Raw genomic sequence first — 20,709 nt, 5'->3', positions numbered from 1 at the left:
TGGAGCTTAGGGCCTCAACAGCTGAAGCCACGGGCGCCAATGGTGAAGCGATTACAGTTATAAAAACATAAGAGACCAAAATTGGAGGAATCTCAGTTGCACGGCTGAAGGTAATTATCACAACAGCAAGGGGGTTGTGGGGATTTGAAAACAGATGAAAATTTTAATATCGTTTTGCTCAAATAGGTGCTAATCTAGCTCAGCAAGTACAGGGTGATGGGGGAACGGGACAATATTAATTAGGTTACAGAAAGCAGAAACTGAGGCAACTATTCCATTGCCCTGAAATTACAAGGCACCAGCCCTGGGCCATGTTACCTATTCAGCAGTAAGGCAATTTGGTGGCTATCTCAGTGCAGACAGCCAGCAGGGCACTGGCCATCATTGTGACAACTGGTGAGGCTCCGTCCCAGACACAGTGCCAAAGCCAGTATGATTAAGGCCATTAAATGCCTGTGAACATCTTTCAAAAATATTCAATAAAACACAATATATAATGTTTTTAAAATCACATTGAAAAAGCCAAGAAATATGCCCTCCCACTGAAAAAAGTTATTAAAAATAACTTTAGTAAAAAAAATTATTTAACATTTTTCCAAAAGCAGAGGTTTCTCATTTATTTGTATGGGGATTGCCTGTATAGGCAAGGTTTCACTAACAGAGGTCAGGGACAATTTCTCAGCAGGAGAGCTTGGAGATGGCGGAACATAAACACAGATAGCAGGGTAGAACTCACTGCTGCTGATTTAGGCTGACGAAACCGGGTCTTCCTCAGCAGGGATACGCAAGAACAGAAAGCAGAACCAGGAACAGACCATTTGCCCCATCTGCTATTCAGTAAGATCAAATTTGATCTTATATGCCAGCACCATTTTCCTGTACTGAACCCATTTCCTAAAAATCTCACCGGCACTCCGTCCGCAACAGCCATCTCAAGCCTCCAGCTGCATGTCACTTTAATTCTCCTTCCCACTCCCACACTCACCCGTCTGTCCTTGGTCTTCTCCATTGCTACGGCGAGGCCAAATGCAAATTGGAAGAACAGCGTCTCATATTCCACTTGAGTAAATTACAACCCAAAAGTATGAGCATTGAATTTTCCAGTTTCAGGTAACCCACAACCCCTGGTGCTCACCTCTCATACAGACTCACCTGTCCACTGGTGTTCTCCCTCTGTTCACTGGTGTTCTCCCTCTGTCCACCTCTCCCATCCCCTCCCTGACCTGGTTCCATCGTCCACCATTCCACCCCGCTCCCACCAATCTGGTTCCACCCATCACCTACCAGCCTCTGTCTCACTCCTCCCTCATACTGTTACATACTGGCAATCTGTCCTCTTTTGTCTCAGTCCCGATGCAGGGTCTCAACCCGAAACATCGACTTACACCTTCTACCTCCACAGATGCTGCTGAGTTCTTCCAGTGTTGTTTTTCCTAAAATCTCACAATTTGTCCTGAATATGCTCCGCAGCTGAGGCTCCTCAGCCATCTTGGGTAGAGAATTCCAAACATTCACCACCCTCTTATCTTAGTCCTGAATGGCTAGCCCTTTCTTTTGATACTGTGACACCTGGTTCAAGACATGCCAGCCAGGGAAAACATCTTCAGTGGATCTACCCTGTCAGGTCAGGTAAACATTCTGTACATTTGAATGAGATTACCTATCATTTTTCTATACTCCAGTGCATTGGTCCAGTCTGTTTTGTATCTTCTATTATGACAATCACCCTTTCCCAGGAATCAATCAGGTGAACTTGCTTGACACTTCCCCACCATCTACATCCTCCCTTAGGTTGGGAGAACAGACATACACAATATTCTAGATGCAGAATCACCAGGGCCACATACAATTAAAGCAAGATATCTTTAGATCTTGTAATTAAATCCTCTTGCAATATAGGCCAACATGATATCGTCTTTCTAACTGCTTGATGTACTTTCATGGTAAATTTCAATGATTCATGTACAAGGACACCCAGGTCTCTTTGAATGACACCTTCCAATTTATTACCATTTAAAAATGCACAGTTTTTCTATTTTCTTCCATGAAATGGATGACTTCACATTTTTCCACATGACATTCCATCTGTCATGTTCTTGCCCATTCACTTAGCCTGTCTGTATCACTATGAAGACCCCCTGCGTCCTCCTCACAGTGCAAAGCTGGGGGTGGTGAGGGGCAACGTGAATTATTAGCAAATTTGGACACAGTACACTTGGTCTCCTCATCCAAATCATTGATATAGATTGTGGACAGTTGGGGCCCCAGTACTGATCCCTTGGCACCCCAGTTCTAACTTTGCAACCCACAAGTGATCAGTTTGTTCCCATTAAGTTTTCTGTCCCTTAAACAATTCTTAATCTGGAGAAGTACATTACCTCTAATCACATGTTCTAATTCTATTTAAGTTTGTGTGCAGCCCCATAGTAAAAGCCTACTCTAAGTCCATCTGCAGGATACAAACCCTTATTTTACTGTCCACTTCCAAGCATACAATCCAAGGGAGCACAATCTTATGTCCTAATGTCCTTTCCTGATGAACTAGTATGCTTCATTGTTACACTCAGAGACAATAAGACTAAGGCAGCTGAAGGATCTGCCATCCATTAGGTGCAGAGAGAAGGGAGGCTGTACATAGAGAAATAACATTTAAGAAAGTGAGCAGATTTAAAAATTACTTTTGCCTTCTAACCTGTTGCAGATCTCAGTTCATCCCTGACACTCCCACACAACTGTTCCAGCCTCGGTCCTTCCTTGTACACCTTTAAATCTCCCAATCTCCAAAACACTAGCTCTTCCTCTCCCCATGATGGCTGACTGGTTCACAAATTGTTCACATTCGCAGCATTTTTTAAATTGCAGAATTTCAGCATCAACACAAATTTGCTTCTGTTTCAATTTAACGTGTTGGGAAATCAGCATAATCAGCACCAGTAGAATCGAGAGTCCAGTCAATCTTGGAGTAGTTCAGAAATTTGGATAAGTGTAACAGCTTATTTCATCAGCCAGTTCTGAAGATGTATTTACTATGGTTTCAGCAGTGGATGAACAGAGGTAAAGAGAGTAGGTGGCTAATATTTAAGCGTCAGTTTAATGGAAAGGACATAAAATATTCAATACAGCAAAGGCACAAACAGAATGTCAACATTGCAAGCAGTTTGGATCAACTCTACGTATTGTTCAACAGGGGTCACTATTTCCCTCCTATGGGTGGGAACAACAGTGGAAGTAGATCACTCAATAACTATTTAAAAGAGACAGAGCTTAAGGAAGTGATATGGATGAAGGGGGCGGGACTGGAAACGAAGTCGATAACTCCTTCAGTGAACTGGTACAGTTGCAATGGGCCAAGTGTGTTCCTACTATATTCAAAAATTCCAAATTCTACAGCACACTGTGCATGTGTGCATGGAAGTTTGCTTGAACATTTCTTATTTTCTCTCCTTTTTTGATGAAGCCTTGCTTTTCTATTCTATGTGTTTTGCGAGTTGCTAGGACTTTCAAAGTTATGCTGGGAGATACATTGATGGAGGACTGGTCGACTCTCCCTCAGGTTTATCACCCTTCTTTGTATAGCTGGCACCCTGTTTCAGACATTTTCCTATGAACTGGAGATCCAGAAAACTCACTGCACGTCATTGCGATTTAATAGGTGTTCAAAATTATTCCCACTGGAAGGAGAATCAGCAATCAGAGGGCACAGGATAAAGATAAATGGTGAAAGAAGAGATGGGAGATGGGGAGAATCTATTCATAAAGCACTGCCTATAACAGTAAAGGAAGCAGATTCAAATGTAACCTTCACAAGGTAATTACATATATTGTTGAAAAGGAAAAAAAATTGCAGGGTTAAAGAGAAACAGCAGTGCAGTGGGTTGAATTGAATACCACTTTCAAAGAGACACAATGGCCTGAATGGTTTACTTCTCTGCTCTGATTCTATTTCTGTATGGCAAGACACATTGGAGCTCTTCTTCACTGTCTGGTTCAGCTAGCATTCTAATGACAACATTATACCCAGCAGCTCATGTAAATTTCTGTACTTTCCTATCACCCCTTTTTAATTTAAATCACACCTTTCTGTGCAAAATGTCAAGGACTTGAGAAATCCTCCCGAGCCTCTGGCAATGCAGAATGAGCAAGCTGCTCAGAGTTACACGACCAGGCAGATGATTTCCTCTCACTTGTCGGAGAAAAGCACTTTGTTTCACTGAAAGGTTCAGACATGGAACTTGATGCAAAATGGTAACTATGGTTGTCATCCTGTTTTGCTAATACGTGACAGCACATCGGCATATCAACAGTTGTTTTCTTTTGAAGAATGTCATATGCTTAAAGAAATTTTGTCCAAATAGTAAAATTGCATTAAAATAATGAATGAAATATATTTAGTTTGAAAGTTCCTTGAATGCTACTTGAACAATGCTATCTAACAGAGGCAATTTGGACACAGCGAGATCACACAAACCTAAATGCTTTTGGTGCTTTCAGCTGGATGAAAGATGTAGATCAAGGCAGTGAGGAAATACTTTGCTTATTTCTAATTAAATCTACAGGATCTAAAGTGACCAGAATTAACAGACTGGTCCTAGATTGAACTCTCATCTGAAATTGTTGAGAACACAGTCCTCCCTCTATATGGAACTGTACTGTACTGCCAACATCAATTGCACTTGCACACACAATGGGTTGGCACGGTAGCATAGTGGTTAGCACGACGCTATTACAGCGCCAGCGATCAGGGTTCGATTCCTGTCGCTGTCTGTAAGGAGTTTGTACGTTCTCCCGTGTCTGCGTGGGTTTCCTCTGGGTGCTTCGGTTTCCTCCCACATTGCAAAGACGTATGGGTAGGTTAATTTGGGTTTAAAAATGGGCGGCGCGGACTCAATGGGCCGGAAGGGCCTGCTACCACGCTGTAAATAAAACTAAAAAATTTAAAATTTAGAAATCACCATCTACATATTCATAGGCAAGAGTGCTACCAAATGAACTTCACATAAACATCTATATGATTCCATTGAATGAAATCCCATGTTACCTGCCATCATGGCCACAAGACTTGCTTTGTAGACATTTGTCAATGACCCCAGTTCTCCTGTTCCTAGTATGGTTTTCATGTGTGCATTTTCACAAGCATTGCGGCATTCTTGAATTTCCTTGTACAATTCTAAACCATAAGAACATAAAATAGCAGATTGCAATGTACAAATATTATCAATATTCCCAATTATCCCTGCACATTTCCTATCTTCAATATGCTGTCCACATTCTTTGATATGTTATTACCAATGCATTATTACTTTCCCCAATGTGCAGACTCTGGCATACTTCTTGGCAGGGTTTCATCTCTGATCATAGTGCTCACTGTCCCTTCCTGAAATATTTCATTACGAGTTGCTCCAGTGCATGCAGCAATGCTGGTTACACAATGCCAACTGTTGCACTGGCTTCAAACAACCAAGATATTCTTTACTTTAGAGGGCAGTTGAGTGTCAGTCAAACTTCAACCTTTTAACACTGTGCTCTCTGTAACAAGAACCTCTGAAAATGTTAGGCCTTGGTAAACCAGGTGTAACTATTTTTTTAATTGACATAACTAGTCAAATATTGAGCAACTTCAACTCAAACAAAGCTGAAAGCATGGAGTATCATTTTGTTGGAACATTTAAAATTACAAAATGTTTTAAGTTGCTATTTCGGCTCCTTAATCCCACATATCCCTACAGACTCAATTTAGATCTATGGTTTACAAAACATGATGCAGAATAGTTACTACTTCCTACTTTGCCGATTGTGGTAATTTTTCAATCAACCTGCCTGCACCAAGGTCATCAAATTTGGGGAAATCAACACTCCAGAGCCCACTAAATCTTTCTGGATACACTTCTTTAAAGAGGTTGGCAGCAACCATTTCTCTTTTCCTACTAACAAAATTTGCAAACAATGCTCAAATTAACCCGAGATAATTCACCCTCATTTTTTTTCCTTTCTTGCTGCTGGGAAATTAGCTTTCCTTTGCTCTGATCAATATCCAATTTAATTCAATACTAAGGAATTATAGGGGGCATTTTACGGTGGGTGTAGTACAATTTTTTGATGCGTGGTCACCGCAGTGAAGCTCTTCAGTAAAACTAGTGCCACAAGAGTCTTTAACTACTTCTTGAGTATCTAGTCTCAACGGTGACAAGGTTTTATATAATAGACCTAAAAAAAAACTATTTTTCTTTTAACAAGCCTGGCACAGAAGAGAATCTAGACAAATTATCACAGGAATACAAATTATAATTTTTTTTAAACAAAATACAATTATCATCTAATCAGTTTTTACTTGTTTACAGATGAACAGCCCTCACCTTCCCATTGGCCTTTCAGCACCAAAGTTCTGTTAATTACAATATCAATTTCTGTAGCACCGTCTTGAATTGCTAGCTTTATCTCCTGCAAGCGCACAGACAGTGGTGTCTGTCCAGCGGGAAAACCAGTTGCCACTGTCGTATAAAAAAGAATTGGTTTCAGTTATTATGAAGGAACAAGTTTACATTGTCTTCCCCTTGGTGAGGAGCACATTTCACATCACTAAACAACTGAAAAACAAAAGGGATCCAGAATTAATTGGAAATTAGGCAGAGAATATCAGAGGACGGGAGCAGAGCTGAGAGAATTCCCATGGAGGAGGGGATAGCAAAGTTCAGTGTTAGAGGAGCAGGAAGGATGCATGCAGGAAATGTCTGGCAACAGGAGATTACTATGGCAGGGATGGAACCAAGCCTTCCCTTGATTCAATTTGAAATCAAGCACAAGTTTGGAAAATAAGTTTGCAGGGCAGACGAAGCTGGAGAAGCTTTGAGAGACGAAGGACGAAGAGGTATCTTACTGGAAGGGAAGACATAATATATCTAGCTTATAGTATAAAATTACTTGAGGAAGATTACTGCAGGGGAACCAGACAGCACAGCACCAAATAAATCCTGAGTTAATGACGGGCTACATTCGGGGTTCAGAAATAGGACAGAAAAGGGTGTAGGTGGAAATTCCTGCACTGGAAGATGAAACAGGTTTTGGTAGCTGGATGCTGAAGAGGATAGTGATTTGATGCTAACACCAGAAGCATAATTTCTACACCAGATTGCTGATGTCATACCTGAGGCAACAGGAATATTGCACTGTATAGTCCTCAGTGCTTGCACAGCATCAGCCACCCGAGATGGATAAACACACACCGCACCAGCAGTAATACCTACAAACAAAAAAAACCCTCATTAATAGTTTGGTTAAAGATGTGTAAATAATTATTCCTTGAAAATAAACTACATTTCACTGTACCTATATTACAATGAAAAATTCTGTTAAATGAGAAGTGCTCTGTGAATTCTTCATTTCACCTTGTCCCAAATACTTTGCCCTGTGGGTCCTAAACCCCACAACGCCAGCCCTCTTTGTCCAAACAATTCAGCTCCAACTGCACTTGTACTTCTCGCTCGATGTTTCATCCTGTTTGAATTCCATGAGACTGGACCTATCCAAATCTGCACAGTTAGCAAGATTATCCATTTCCAATGTTTTATGAGGTCCTTGAAGACAAAAAGTTTGAGCTTTCCTGCAAAGTGAGCACCCAGGTCACACAGTTCCCACACTTCTTCCTAACTGTTCCTCTTGTAGTAGGTGCAACAAGTTAAGGATGGTGGTGGAATATAGGAAACACAAGAATATCTCACTCTGCATTTTGATTTGGTTACCTTTGGGCTCAGGAACTGCTAAGTCTTCCCTCAAGGTGTAGAGTGTAAGTTGGAATAGGCAGAACTGTTGTAAAAAGGGGGCTGGAGAGATTCGTGGGGGCTTTATTATTCCAAGTCGTGTACACTATAAACAGATTGAAAGGTTTTTGTGATTGATTATGAAGACCATAATGATTACTTGATGGCCGGCATCATTTTCCAACAAGAACTTTGCCTTTTATACTGTTACAGCTTTTAAATGAAATGGTTGTGTAACTGTTTGACACAGATGAGAATAGATAGCAAGCTTATAAGAAAAAAGGACAGGGTCAATGCAAAGACGAACCCTTTGAAGTACTATAACTTTGTTTGTTAACTCTAAAAATGTTTTATGTATATCAGCCTATCTAATGGCTGCAGGGAAAGTTGGAGGGGAGAAACAAATCTCATCCTTTACGACATCCACTAATTTACTCAACACAGTTCCTGGAAAAGGCTACAAAAATTTACAATTTCAGAAAATTCTGCAACCTCCAAAGAGACGCAAGTTCTAAGAGAGGGCATGATCACTAATGACACACAAACTTGTTCCCTTTTTGGAAGCCTAGGACAGTACAGTGCCAGTGCAGTAATCTCCATTCAATGTCTTCTGGTCAAAGGCTTCTTAATTACTTAAAAATAAATGGCACCAGCAAAAAGCATTTAGCATTGGTCCAGTCCACATACCTTTGTCATCCATCCTCAGACTCTTCAGCAGGTCTTCCCTGATGGGGTGCTTAGCTTTATAGCAGAGTCTCTGGACATTTGAAGGTGTGTCATCACCGGACAGTGTGGTGAGGTCAATACAGGTGACAGCCTTCAAGAGCCATGCAGCCTGCAAAATAACAAAAGGGGAAGGGGATTGATAGGGATGTGGATTACACAGGGAGTAATCTGAGCGACAAGATCTGTGAGATAGAAGACTACTGCAATACTCATTTTCTGCCACTAGATAGAGATCACACATTTACAACCAGCACCAAAAGCTCTGACTGGCAGAAATACCACACAGCCCTGCTCGCTGCACTACAGCTCCAAGGTGGGATGTGGATGAACATTTCCCTCCATCCTCTCTGACAAAGACCGTCACAACATCATAGAAATATCCATTCAGTTTGAATAACATTAAGAGAACATTTTTATGGTTTCAGTCCAATTCTCCAATTCAAACTATGTGATGTTGAAAGGATGTATAAATATCCTATTATATAGGCTGCAGGCAGCCCCGACATCGTGTAACACTCTGAGCATTTTAATTCTCTAACTACAATGTATGTGGTAATTAAGTATTCTCAAAAGCATCCAAAGGATTGAACTCTGGTCTTCTGACTAGCCTGGCTTTCATAAGTCATTCAATCCAATTTGATCCATCTGTTGGCCACACTGAAGAAAATGACTGAAGATGCCCAATGTATAAAACAGTAACAAAGGCTTGATACGGTCAATAAGAAATAAATTTCAAACACAGGCCTGCTTACAGAAATTATTACAAGAACCTGTTCAAGGAAGGGTGCACACATATCCTCTCCTCTAAACTGTTAGCAACTGGTTGACCAATATGGTCAAAACTCTGCAGAAAAAAAAATTCTAAAAAGCGAGAATCCCCAGACCATCCTCAAGGTCAACTCTCAGTCAGATTTGTTACAAACATACCACAGCAAATCGTTGCAGTACTTGTGCGCATTTACTGTGCAATGAAGAAGTGTCATTACTTTTCAGCAGCACTCACTAAGCTGGTTATCATTCCACATCTGCTTTAACTAATTTTATGACCTCTCTCATGTCATTACATAACCATTGTGCTACTCTTTCCTGGAGATGGGAACAAACTCAATGTGCTGATTTAGTGAAAAATTTCTGCATAGAAGCAAAAAGACTGCACTCAAATGATTCCTGTAATTTATGGTAACAGCACAAATCAAACAGTGGTCATCTGCAGAAAAAATCTTCAGTTTACCGCTCACAGTGAAACCTGATGTCTTATTGTCAAATAGTAAGCTAACTATTTAAACATGAAAATACATGTGCATTTATGCTGCACCACCTCAGATTTCCAAGATGTCACATTTTGGGGTTGAAATATATTTGAGGGTTATTTTCTACAAAATAAAAATGGATTCACACTACACTGGAAAGGCTGGCCACAAGCTGCAGAATTATTTTAAGAATTTCATCTCCCCTCAAGCAGTATCTCCCTCTTCCTTTGTTGTTATCCAAAGGATGGCAGGTTATTTATTATATTCTGGGCAAGAGGAAAATTTCTGCAAATAATTTTCCAAAAGTTCTCACGTGAATGAATTCCGTGTTCTTGACTAGCCTAGTTCTCGGAAGCCATTCAATTGATTAATTTGTTTGCCCCACTGAAGAAAAAGCCCAGCAACAAAGACATGAAAATGTAAATCACAAATAACCCTCAAATTATTTGCACAGGCCTGTTTGAGTAAGTTATTATAAAGGTCTATTTAGGGAGGTGTGCACATGTATGCAAATGAAACTTCCACGTCAAGCAAAGCAAACAGTTTATTTAATTATAATGTGAGAAATACTTCTACTTGAAGAAACTATGCTCAAATTGTACAATGTTCAGTTCACACTCCTGCCCCACAGAAAAGATGGTGCAATGAAGAACCACAGGATTCATCACTGTTTTTGAGGAGCAAGCTGCAAGTTTAGAAGCAGAACAACAAGAGCACAGGGAGTCACTTGGCTCGGTGTATCTGTGGCAAGTCTTTGAAGGAGGGGCCATTTAATCTACGAGGCCACACATCTTTACAATGTGAGAGGAAACCCATGCAGTCAGAGGGAGAATATGCACACTCCATATAGACAGCACCAGAGGTCAGAATCAAATCCAGCCCACTGGAGGTGTGAAGTAGCAGCTCTAACTGCGCCACTGTGCTGCTCTACTGCTGTTATTAGTTAAGGGGGTATTGCAGCAGGGCAGGGGAAGTTCCAGGATTCTGTCTTGATGATAATGAGGATAAGGCGGTGTATTTCCAAGTTGGTCTGTGACTCAAAAGGTGAGCTTGCAATACGCCTGTGCTCCTTGCCTTCTGGTGATACAGGCTGTCAGAACAATAAGTTCTGAGAGAAATGCTTTATTGAATTGTTGTGGCACTTCTTGCAGTTACCAATGCCTCCAAAATGCACCTTTAACATATTTCTGCTTTAATTTCTCAGGTTTCAGTCTGTTCATACACTTCTTGTCTGTTGCTATTTTCCTATATTGCTAGGCATAATGCCATCTTCAAGCTGCAACATTATATTCTTTTATCAAAATCTAGATCATGAATGGGCATCAAACACAGCAGTGCTAACAGAATCCTTGTTGGACCATGTTAGTTCCCTCTAATATTAAGAGCAATTATTTTCCAACAAATTTATCTTCCATTTCTTAACTAACTTCACATCCACAGACCCAATGTCTCTTTAACAACCACGGGCTTCAACTTCACCAACAAGACCATCAAGGAAAAATAGCCTTAAGTACGTACTTGCCACTCCTTGGACAAACTCCTCCGTGTCTGAATTTGTTCAGCACGCCTTAGTACAGCAGGTTGATTCACACGAACTCTGGAAATCCAGCCCAAGTCTGAAAAGACAGTCAGATTATGAAAGCATGTTGTCTCTAACCCCACAAAACAATGCAAAGGAAGCTTAAAATAATATAACTCGTCAAGTACTGAGGAACATTGCCACTGGCACACCACTGTCAAAACTGCGCTCTTGGCAAATGATTCACTTACTGAAGTCCTGAACAACATGCCTAGATGTCACATTCACCAACGCACCACTCACATGCTGCAATGCATAGGTGCAACATCGTGGACAAAGCTTGAAAAGATTAGCCAAAATAGATTGACAATAGATCCAGCAGTTTCAAAGTGCAAGATTTAACGTCAGTTACACACAACTATTCTGAAATCTAAAATCTGTTTTGATACCTGTAAAATCAGAGAGGGGAATAAATAACATCTCGACACTAAAAGCAATCCTTGCAGATGCAAAAATTACTTTTTGTCAATTGATTCTCAAAAAGTTATTAATGAAACTCCCACTCCATTTATTAATGCTGTCTCTCTTTAGGCAGTTCCTTGGTATTGACAATGACTTGCTTCTACTCTGATTCTGTGGGTTCTGATGAGCCCAATATGGGAATCACTTTCTTCCACAGATGGGCAGGAGGTGTCTAACGGGAGAGGCAGATGGGATGACGGAGGTGGTGTGCTCCTCCCACCATTTACACTGCACTTGTGTTCCCCATGCATGGGCTTGAGTTTCTCAATACCCGAATTCCCCTCCGCTTTGATCAGTCATGGGCCGGGATTTCCCAAGAGCCAGTGGGGATGGTGCATTTCGTCAGGGAGGCGTTGAGCACATCCTTGAATCTTTTCTTCTATCCGCCGAATAATCCCTTCACGCGACAAAGCGTTTGCTTTAGGAGCCTGGATTTTAGATTCTAAAAACTTGGCAAAGCACTGCACTGAAATTCTATCGATGGCTTTAAAGATTGAATGTTTGTGACCCATGAAAAATCCCTTGTATATGGAAATTTGCAAGACTCACTCTGTACTGATGAAGCCTAGGAACAAGTACAGTTCCCAAATTAGTTCATTTCAAATGCATTAGTCAGATCTACAATACTGCATTACCCAGCTGCCTGAAATCCAATTTAATATATATAAAATAAAATGGTTCATTCCTAAACTGTTGATATACAGATGACAGTGTGTCCTTGTACAACAGGATATTCCTTACACAAGGTCTTTGTCTTTCATAGACCCTCTCTGAACCAGCTTGGAAAGAAAGGTTACAGGAATATTTACAAGTCGCAGATCATGCTTGAACAGTTGTTTCTTTGTTTTACTCCTCTCATCCTAACAAAACCAGGAAAGCCATTCTGAAATAGGATCCCCAAGCATATAACTTTCCTATCAGAAGCATCATGCAGTGTCACAGCAACCCACATCAAATTAAAATCTACAGAAAATTCAATAAGCTGAGAGAGAGAAATACTTCTAAAGTTCACAGGCCAACATTAACGTCACTTTGCAGCATGTTGTGCTGCATTTCCAACTTAAAGCAATGCCAAAACCATATTGGGCAATGTTTTTTCTAACATATTATGCAACCTGCTACGTGATTTTTTTAAACCAAAGGTACTTTTTCTTGACTGAACCACAAATATTGCAGTACCACCTTTGCACACAGGAGGGAGACTCTGCAGCATGCTCAGGAACACCAGTTGTTGAAGTGTGGAACTGTGGCAGTTCAGTACAGGCTCCTTGATAAAAATAACAACCTTGGAAAATGTGTATTTTATATTAGGCTTATAGGTCACCACAGAAGTTAGAAATAAATTCTCCCTTTTCCTTCTACGTCAAGTTCAAAATCCCACTCAGATAAGTTTGCATCAAGTTTGATGCCAGCTCATCATGTGCCCTAAATTATAGGATCTTTTCTCCGCCTCCTTTACAAATTCTGACATTCCAATGATGGTTGAAAGACCCTTTTGTTTCTCAACAGCAAGGAAACATTGCACAAAATGGTGTACTATTTTATAAAAATCGGTAAACAGACCACAACAAGTTTCATCAAGAAGAAAAATTAGTATGTGATGAAGTTGAAGCAAATAAGAAGACCGCTAAATCTTTTTCTGCTTCCCAAGATATACTATATTTTTGGTGAGATGTGATGTTTCAAATGAAATTTTAAAACTTTCTCTCATAGCTTATTTTTAAAAACATAAAGTAAAAAAATGCATTACTTTGCCTTTCACCTACTGGAGACTTACAGCAGACCAACATCTTTCATTGTCAACTTCCCAGAAGCATGCAATAATAATTTATTTGCATTTTTACTTTTAGTTCTCAGCAAACCAACTGTCACATTGCATTGAACCAAGATATAAAGCCCAATACACTGACATGCACAACTGTCAACACAATTCAAGCATTTGTTTTATCCCCAAAAGTTAACAGCTGATGCATAAATCTTTTAGATGATCTAAATTTCAGCCTTTAGCAACAGAACTACAAGAGAGTTACAACTGAGTTACAACAGAGAGGGTGCAGAGGAGATTTACCAGGATGCTGCCTGGATTGGAGAGCATGTCTTATGAGGATACGTTGAGTGAGTTAGGGGTTTTCTCTTCGGAGAGGAGCAGGATGAGAGGTTACTTGATAGTGGTGTACAAGATGATAAGAGGCATAGATTGAGTGGACAGTCAGAGACTTTTTCCCAGGGCGAAAATGGCTAACACGAGGGGACATAATTTTAAGGTGATTGGAGGAAGATATGGGGGGGTGGGGGTGAATGTCAGAGGTATTTTTTTTTACACAGAGAGTGGTGGGTGCGTGGAACACACAGCCGGCAGAGGTTGTGGGGACAGATACATCAGGTACATTTAAGAGACTCTTAGATAGCCACATGAATGACAGAGAAATGGAGGGCTATGTGGGAGGGAAGGGTTAGAGAGATATTACAGCAGGGTAAAATGTCAGCACAACATCGTGGGCCGAAGGGCCTGTACTGTGCTGTAATGTTCTATGATCTATATAATCCCTCAAAATTTGCTCCTCATAAAAAAGACCTCAATTGGAAAGCCTAACATGTATTGATTATTCCCAATGGCCTGTTTCATTGTTGGATAGTAATTGCCTTATAGCACTACTACCAAAGAAATCTCAGTTCTATGGTTGCCCCTGATGTCCTTTGACATCTGTGTTTATATTTGGCATCTACTGGATCACGTACAAAGATGAAACAAAGGCATTTAATATAATGCACAAACCTCGTCCCTACCAGCTGTCAGACAGAGGCTCCATTTACCTGCAAGTGTAATATCAGTAAGAAAAAAATGCACTTAAATAACACTCAAGTCACTTTCAAGATGTCCCAAACTACATTATTAACTAATGAAGAATTATTAAAATCTTGTCACTATTGTAGGAAACAATAGGCAGTATGTGCACACCAAGCTACAAAATACTGTGCAGCAATGACCAGTTTGTGTCAGTGACGTTTGCTGAGGGATAAATATTGAGTGGACACTGGGGACTACTTTCTGCTGTTAATCATAGTCACAAAATCTTGTATATTTACTTGGACATTAAGACAAGCCCTTGGTTTTAATGTGAGATTTATCTTAAACAATGCCACACTCCATCGGCAATGACTGAAATATCTGCCTAGAATTTTGTTCTCATCTCTGGAGTGGGACTGGAAGCAAAATCTGGAGGCACAATTGCCATGATCGTTAGCATGAAGCACTTTCACTTTTATGGATTATCTATCACAACACAAATCAGAATGTGGACTCAGGAAATAACCTAACAACAGAATGATTTGGAGCAATCTCTCTAAAAGATTAAAACTAACACTACTTCATTTGGGCTTTAATGTCATTTAAGAACACATCTGATTAGCAATGATGCAAAACAAGTGGTGCCACACTATTTACAACATTTTTGCTGATTAAAAGAAAGCAAGACTTGCATTTGTAATGTACTTTCTAAAACTCAAAGCACTTTGAGTAAATACTTAAGTGCAGTCACTGCTGTAATGAAAGAAACAGAGCAACTTGTAAATTCACTTGCAGGAATATGGATCAGCATTCATTGCTAGTTCAGTTTTTATTACCCCTCAGAAGCACATTACTGTGAATCTGGGGACACTGTGTGTCAAGATTTGATATATTGATGGACAGGCGCGGTAGTGTAGTAGTTTGCGTAACACTATTACAGCACCAGCAACCCAGGTGCAATTCCGGCCACTGTCTGTAAGGAGTTTGTACATTCTCCCCGTGTCTGCGTGGGCTTCCTCCGGGTGCTCCGGTTTCCTCCCACATTCCAAAGACGTACAGGTTAGGAAGTTGTGGGCATGCTATGTTAGCCCCGGAAGCGTGGTGACACTTGCGGCTGCCCCCAGAACACTCTACGCAAAAGATGTATTTCGCCGTGTGTTTCGATGTACATGTGACTAATAAAGATATCTTATTATCTTTATATTCCCATATAACATAGAGGCCATTTCAGACCATCATCTAGACCAGCTCACAGAGCTATCCCATATCCCCCAGTAATTTTCCCTGTCACATATTCCCCCCAAATTCTCATGAACTCCCACGGTTCTACCACTGACTGACACAAAAGTGGCAATTTACAGTGGCCAATTAACTTACCATCCTTGGGATGTGGAAGGAAACTGGAGCAACCAGGGAAAACCCATAAGATCAGCAAGAATGCGTGAACTCCACAAGGACAGCACTAGCGGACAGGATCGAACCTGGGTCACTGGAGCTGTGAGGCAGCAGCTCTGCCAGCTTCACCACTGTGGAGACAAGTGAACTGCTTGGACTTTAAGTAGCTTCAGGGTCATCATGCTTGAGATTTTTATTCCAGTTTTTCTTTATTTTATTAACTGAATTCAAGTCCTCAGCTACCATGGGAGTATTTGCATATACATCTTCAAATAATGATTGTAAACCTTTGGTTCACCAATCCAGTAATACGACCACCAAGATACTCACTATCTCTGTATGAACTCTAACGACATGGTCATATTAAGTAATCTTAAATTTATAAATTTTCTCAGAGAGCAGTAAACTCCCCAGCTCTTGAACCAAATTCCAATTTCACAACCTCACACGACAAACTTGTCAAATGTAAAAGACTGAGAACACACCTCGCAGTTCAAAACCCAGCAGATACATGCTCTCCTACAATCTGTGACCTTATGGCCCTGCATATCACTCGCTCCATTATTACCATCAAGCCAGGAGAACAGCCTTTATATAATAAACAGTGCTGAGAGTAATACTGGCCATGCTGAAAAGTGATGAGATGCAGTTTAGTGAAGCTGCAATATAAGATTACATGAACGCCAAACAGCAATACCAGCATGCGGCAGATATAGTTAAGCAGTCTCACAGCCAATGGATTGGCTGGTAGCTCTGTTGACACCAAGACCATCCCCATTCTGTACGATGACAAGGCCCAGCCTGTGAGTGCTACAAAGACTGAAGTATTCACAACAACATTCAGCCACAAGTCCTGAATAGCTGATCCAACTTGGCTCCCTCCTGAGCATTCCCCTGCGGACATCCCACCGTGCTGGAAGACCAACAAGCTTTGGGCGGACCAAAGGGCATCCTTCAGCGAGTTGATGACCTTCCAGCGGCACCTGATGCCTGTCTCGGTGTGTGTGTGTGTGTGTGTGTGTGTGTGTGTCCGTCCGTCCGTCCCCGGGAACGGCCTGTAGATCAGAGAGTCATCTGTCATGCAGCCGCTGGGGATGGACTGGGACACAGACCCTTGCATCTGTCTCCACACCCTCTTAGCAAATCCACGGTCTGCAGAGGTGGGTGACTGTCTCTTCCCCACCGCAGAGAAACAGAGGACTGCAGATGCTGGACGCTAGTTGAAGAAGGGTCCCGAACCGAAACGTTGACCGACTTCATTTCTCCACGGATGCTGCCTGGACTGCTGAGTTCATCCAGCACCGCAGTGTTTTTCATCTCCCCCCACCTCCCCCAACCTCTCCCCCACAACCCCTCCCTCTTCCCCGCCCCGCAGCCATCCCGAGGGCAGCGTGCGTTGGGGACATGTCGTCTGTGCAGGAAGGATCCGACTGAGGGTCCCTCTCACCGCCGGCCCAGCGCGGTCTTCCACCGGCTCCCGGGCCGCACTCGACACGCCAGACGGCCCAGCCCCGGCGGCACCGCTCCGGCCCGCTGTCGGCGCGATCCTGAAGCGCCCCCGGCCCCCCAGCCGCCGCCGCCGCCGCCGCCGCCGCCGCTCCCCCCGGTCCTCCCCGGTCCTCACCCAGCGGAACGCCGCAGTTTCTCGCTGCCATGACGCCGGCCCGGACGGGAACCGCGCTGCCGTCTCTGCGGGGAGAAGGGACCAATCACAGCATCCCCAGCCTCCTCCGGCGCAGCCAATCACTGCATCCGAGCCTCCTCCGGCAGAGCCAATCACTGCATCCCCAGCCTCCTCCGGCGCAGCCAATCACTGCATCCCCAGCCTCCTCCGGCGCAGCCAATCACAGCATCCCCAGCCTCCTCCGGTGCAGCCAATCACTGCATCCGAGCCGCCTCCGGCGCAGCCAATCACTGCATCCCCAGCCTCCTCCGGCGCAGCCAATCACAGCACTCCCAGCCGCCTCCGGCACAGCCAATCACTGCATCCGAGCCGCCTCCGGCAGAGCCAATCACAGCACCCCCAGCCGCCTCCGGCACAGCCAATCACAGCAGGTGCAGGCAAGCTGCCCCCAACACACCTCATCAGAGCAGCCCCGCCCATTCTGCACTAGCTCAGCCAATCATAGAAACACATGCCGCAGCGCAGCCAATCACAGCTGCCCCCACTAGACTTCGGATGAAGGGACCTCGACCCAAAACGTCCACTGTCCCTCTGCCTCCACGGATGTTGCTTGATCCCTCCCTCCTCCCCTCCTCTCCCCCCTCCCCTCCCCCTCCCCCCTCCTCCCCGCCTCTCCTCTCCCTCCTCTCCACCCCTCCTCCCCTCCACCCCTCCTCCCCTCCACCCCTCCTCCCCTCCACCCCTCCTCCCCCTCTCCTCTCCACCCCTCCTCCCCTCCCCTCCTCCCAGAGTTCTTCCAGCAGTTTATTTTTTGCCCCAACCAGACTGTCAGCCGAGCTGCTCTTAATACAACCAGTCACTGCAGCCCTGGCCATACTGCCCAGCCCATGTCTCCGAGTGTCACCCGTAGATCAACTGCTAAATATGGAGCAGACCTGAAAGCCGCTGGCCCAGCGGAACGTGTAGGGTGAACCGGGGATAAGGATGGACGGAGTGAGGGGGCAGTTAAGCAAGGCGTGTGCTCCAGTAATTGGCCGCAGGGTGAAACAGGGAGAGCGGCGTGGACCGCGGAAGGTGAAGAGCCGGGGCAGCAAGTCGGAGGTCGTGGAAATGGCAAAGTTGGAGCGGACCCGGAGGGCAGAGCTCCAGCGGACGGGAAAGGGAGAAGGGGGGTGTGGCTTAGGCGGACCTGAAAGGAAGACGGCAGGCTGGAGCACAGGCGGACCTGAAAGGGGGCGCAGCAACACATGAGATGCTGGAGGAGCTCAGCAGGTCAGGCAGCATCTGTGGAGGGAAATGAACAGCCAACGTTCCCTGCATAGATGCAGGTCCCTCACCTACTGAGTTCCTCCAGCATTTTGTGTGTGTTGCTCCAGATTTCCAGCATCTGCAGTCTCTCTTGTGTCTCTGAAAGGGCGGTGGCCTGGCCGGGCTCTGTAGGGTGGACCAGGAGTAGGGATGACAGAGCAAAAGGGGCAACTGAGCAAGGAATGAACAGCAGTCGGCCGCAGGGTGATTGGAAGTGGACTGGGCATTGTGCAAAGTGTGCGGTCACGGTAGTGTGAAGCACAAATCAATGCGATTAAATGGGTTAGTGTAGAGAAGTGCAAGGGCGGCATTGACATGTTGGGCCGATGGGCCTGTTTCTGTGCTGTATGACGCTGAAGCTATAGTGTTACGGACTCAGTGAAAGTCCCTTTAAGATAGAGAGTGTGTGTGTATGTGTGTGTGGGGCGTGCTTACGTCAATAGAAGATAAAGGACGTAATGACGTTGTTGAAGAAGAAGAAAAAAAGAGAGAGAGAGAGAAGGGAGAGAGACACCAGCCTGCTTGTTTTCTCTATCGATGGATGAGAAACAATAACTGTGTTTGCCACTGAAATCCATGTATGGAAGTTGGAAGTAATCCGGTGGAGTTCACTTTGTTGCTGACCTGTAGAAGGAAACAGGTATTTGTGTGTGGACGACCACGGTTTGGATGCTTTTCGGGGTGAGGAAGTCACTACCGAGTAAATACTGGAGTGTCGTTTGGGTTCCATCGTGGAACATTTGGATTTCGTATGTACTCTCTCTATGTTTTTCTACATCTACATCTTATCTTCAGACAACGGTGGTTGTTGAAGAAGCCCTTGCTCATGTTTCACCTTATGGCTTGCGGAACTGAACTTTAAGAACCATTCCGGAACTGGGAGTTTTGGACTTTGTCACACACACACACACGAAGAGTTTAGTTTTGGGGTTAACGTTCAAGGTTTAACATTTTTGAATTCTAACATACTAACATTTTTACTTTTATTTTACGTATTATCATAAGTAGTGATTAATAAAATAGTTTTTAACACTGAATCATGCTCAGTGTGTTTCTTTTGTTGCTGGTTCGTGACAATAGGCACTTCCCCATCAGTCTTTAGGAAAATAACTATTAAAGGATTGTTGACAAACTTTGGTGGAGGGCAGTATCTCTGCACTGAACTCGTGTAAAAAATCAAAATAACTGCAGATGCTGGATATCATAATAAACAAATGGGCGAAGACCTACAGAAGCTCCCTAATCCGAGTAAGAGATGTACAGTTAATGTTTCAGGTCAAACACCCTTGACCATTTCCACTTGGGATGTGAAAGGGGAGGGTGGAGCTCAAGCGGACCTGAAAGGAAGTTGGCAGGCTGGAGCACAAGCGGACAGTGTAGGGTGAACCGGAGATAGGGATGGACGGAGCGAGGGGGCAAGGAGGTGTGCAACTAATTGACGGCGAATGGTGAAGAGGTGCGGGGTGATGAGCCGGCGCACCGAGTGGGGGGATGCTCCGGGGTGGAAATGGGAAAATTGGAGCGGACCCGCAGGGAAGACCTCAAGCGGAGGTGAAAGGGAGAAGTCAGGGTTTGGCTCAGGCGGACCTGAGCGATGTGAAGTTAATGTTTCAGGTCAACGCATCTTCCACCTAAACCAGTAGCTCTGTTTCTCATTAAACAGCCTGGTTAGGAGCCTTTTGCACGGGGTACAAATGGAAACAGTTACAGAATCTATGATCCACGGCCCATTTTGGAACCATTCTTCATCACTGGATTGACGGTCATCTCATCAACCCGTGAAGTAGGCAATGGGCACGGAAGGTCATTTTCAAATCTCCGCA

At 43.5% G+C, this 20,709-nt stretch overlaps 1 protein-coding gene across 1 annotated transcript in view; it reads right to left on the bottom strand.

The window, feature by feature from the left end:
- dera (deoxyribose-phosphate aldolase (putative)) overlaps positions 1–17,693 on the bottom strand; it is a 35,677-nt gene extending 17,984 nt beyond the window's left edge. Inside the window, exons 1-6 of the mRNA XM_052033854.1 lie at positions 17,579–17,693; positions 11,249–11,346; positions 8,442–8,589; positions 7,142–7,237; positions 6,354–6,488; positions 5,039–5,167 (exon numbers count right to left, since the gene is read on the bottom strand). Of these exons, the coding sequence (XP_051889814.1) occupies positions 5,039–5,167; positions 6,354–6,488; positions 7,142–7,237; positions 8,442–8,589; positions 11,249–11,346; positions 17,579–17,609 (637 nt within the window). The 5' untranslated portion in view covers positions 17,610–17,693. The remainder of the gene's footprint in view (positions 1–5,038; positions 5,168–6,353; positions 6,489–7,141; positions 7,238–8,441; positions 8,590–11,248; positions 11,347–17,578) is intronic.
- Positions 17,694–20,709: the final 3,016 nt, after the last annotated feature.

Source organism: Pristis pectinata, chromosome 19 (genome assembly GCF_009764475.1).
Source record: "Pristis pectinata isolate sPriPec2 chromosome 19, sPriPec2.1.pri, whole genome shotgun sequence".
In the NCBI taxonomy this organism is placed as follows: Eukaryota; Metazoa; Chordata; class Chondrichthyes; order Rhinopristiformes; family Pristidae; genus Pristis; species Pristis pectinata.
The sequence above is the reverse complement of the archived record's forward strand: the minus strand, read 5'-3'. Positions and strand labels throughout refer to the sequence as shown.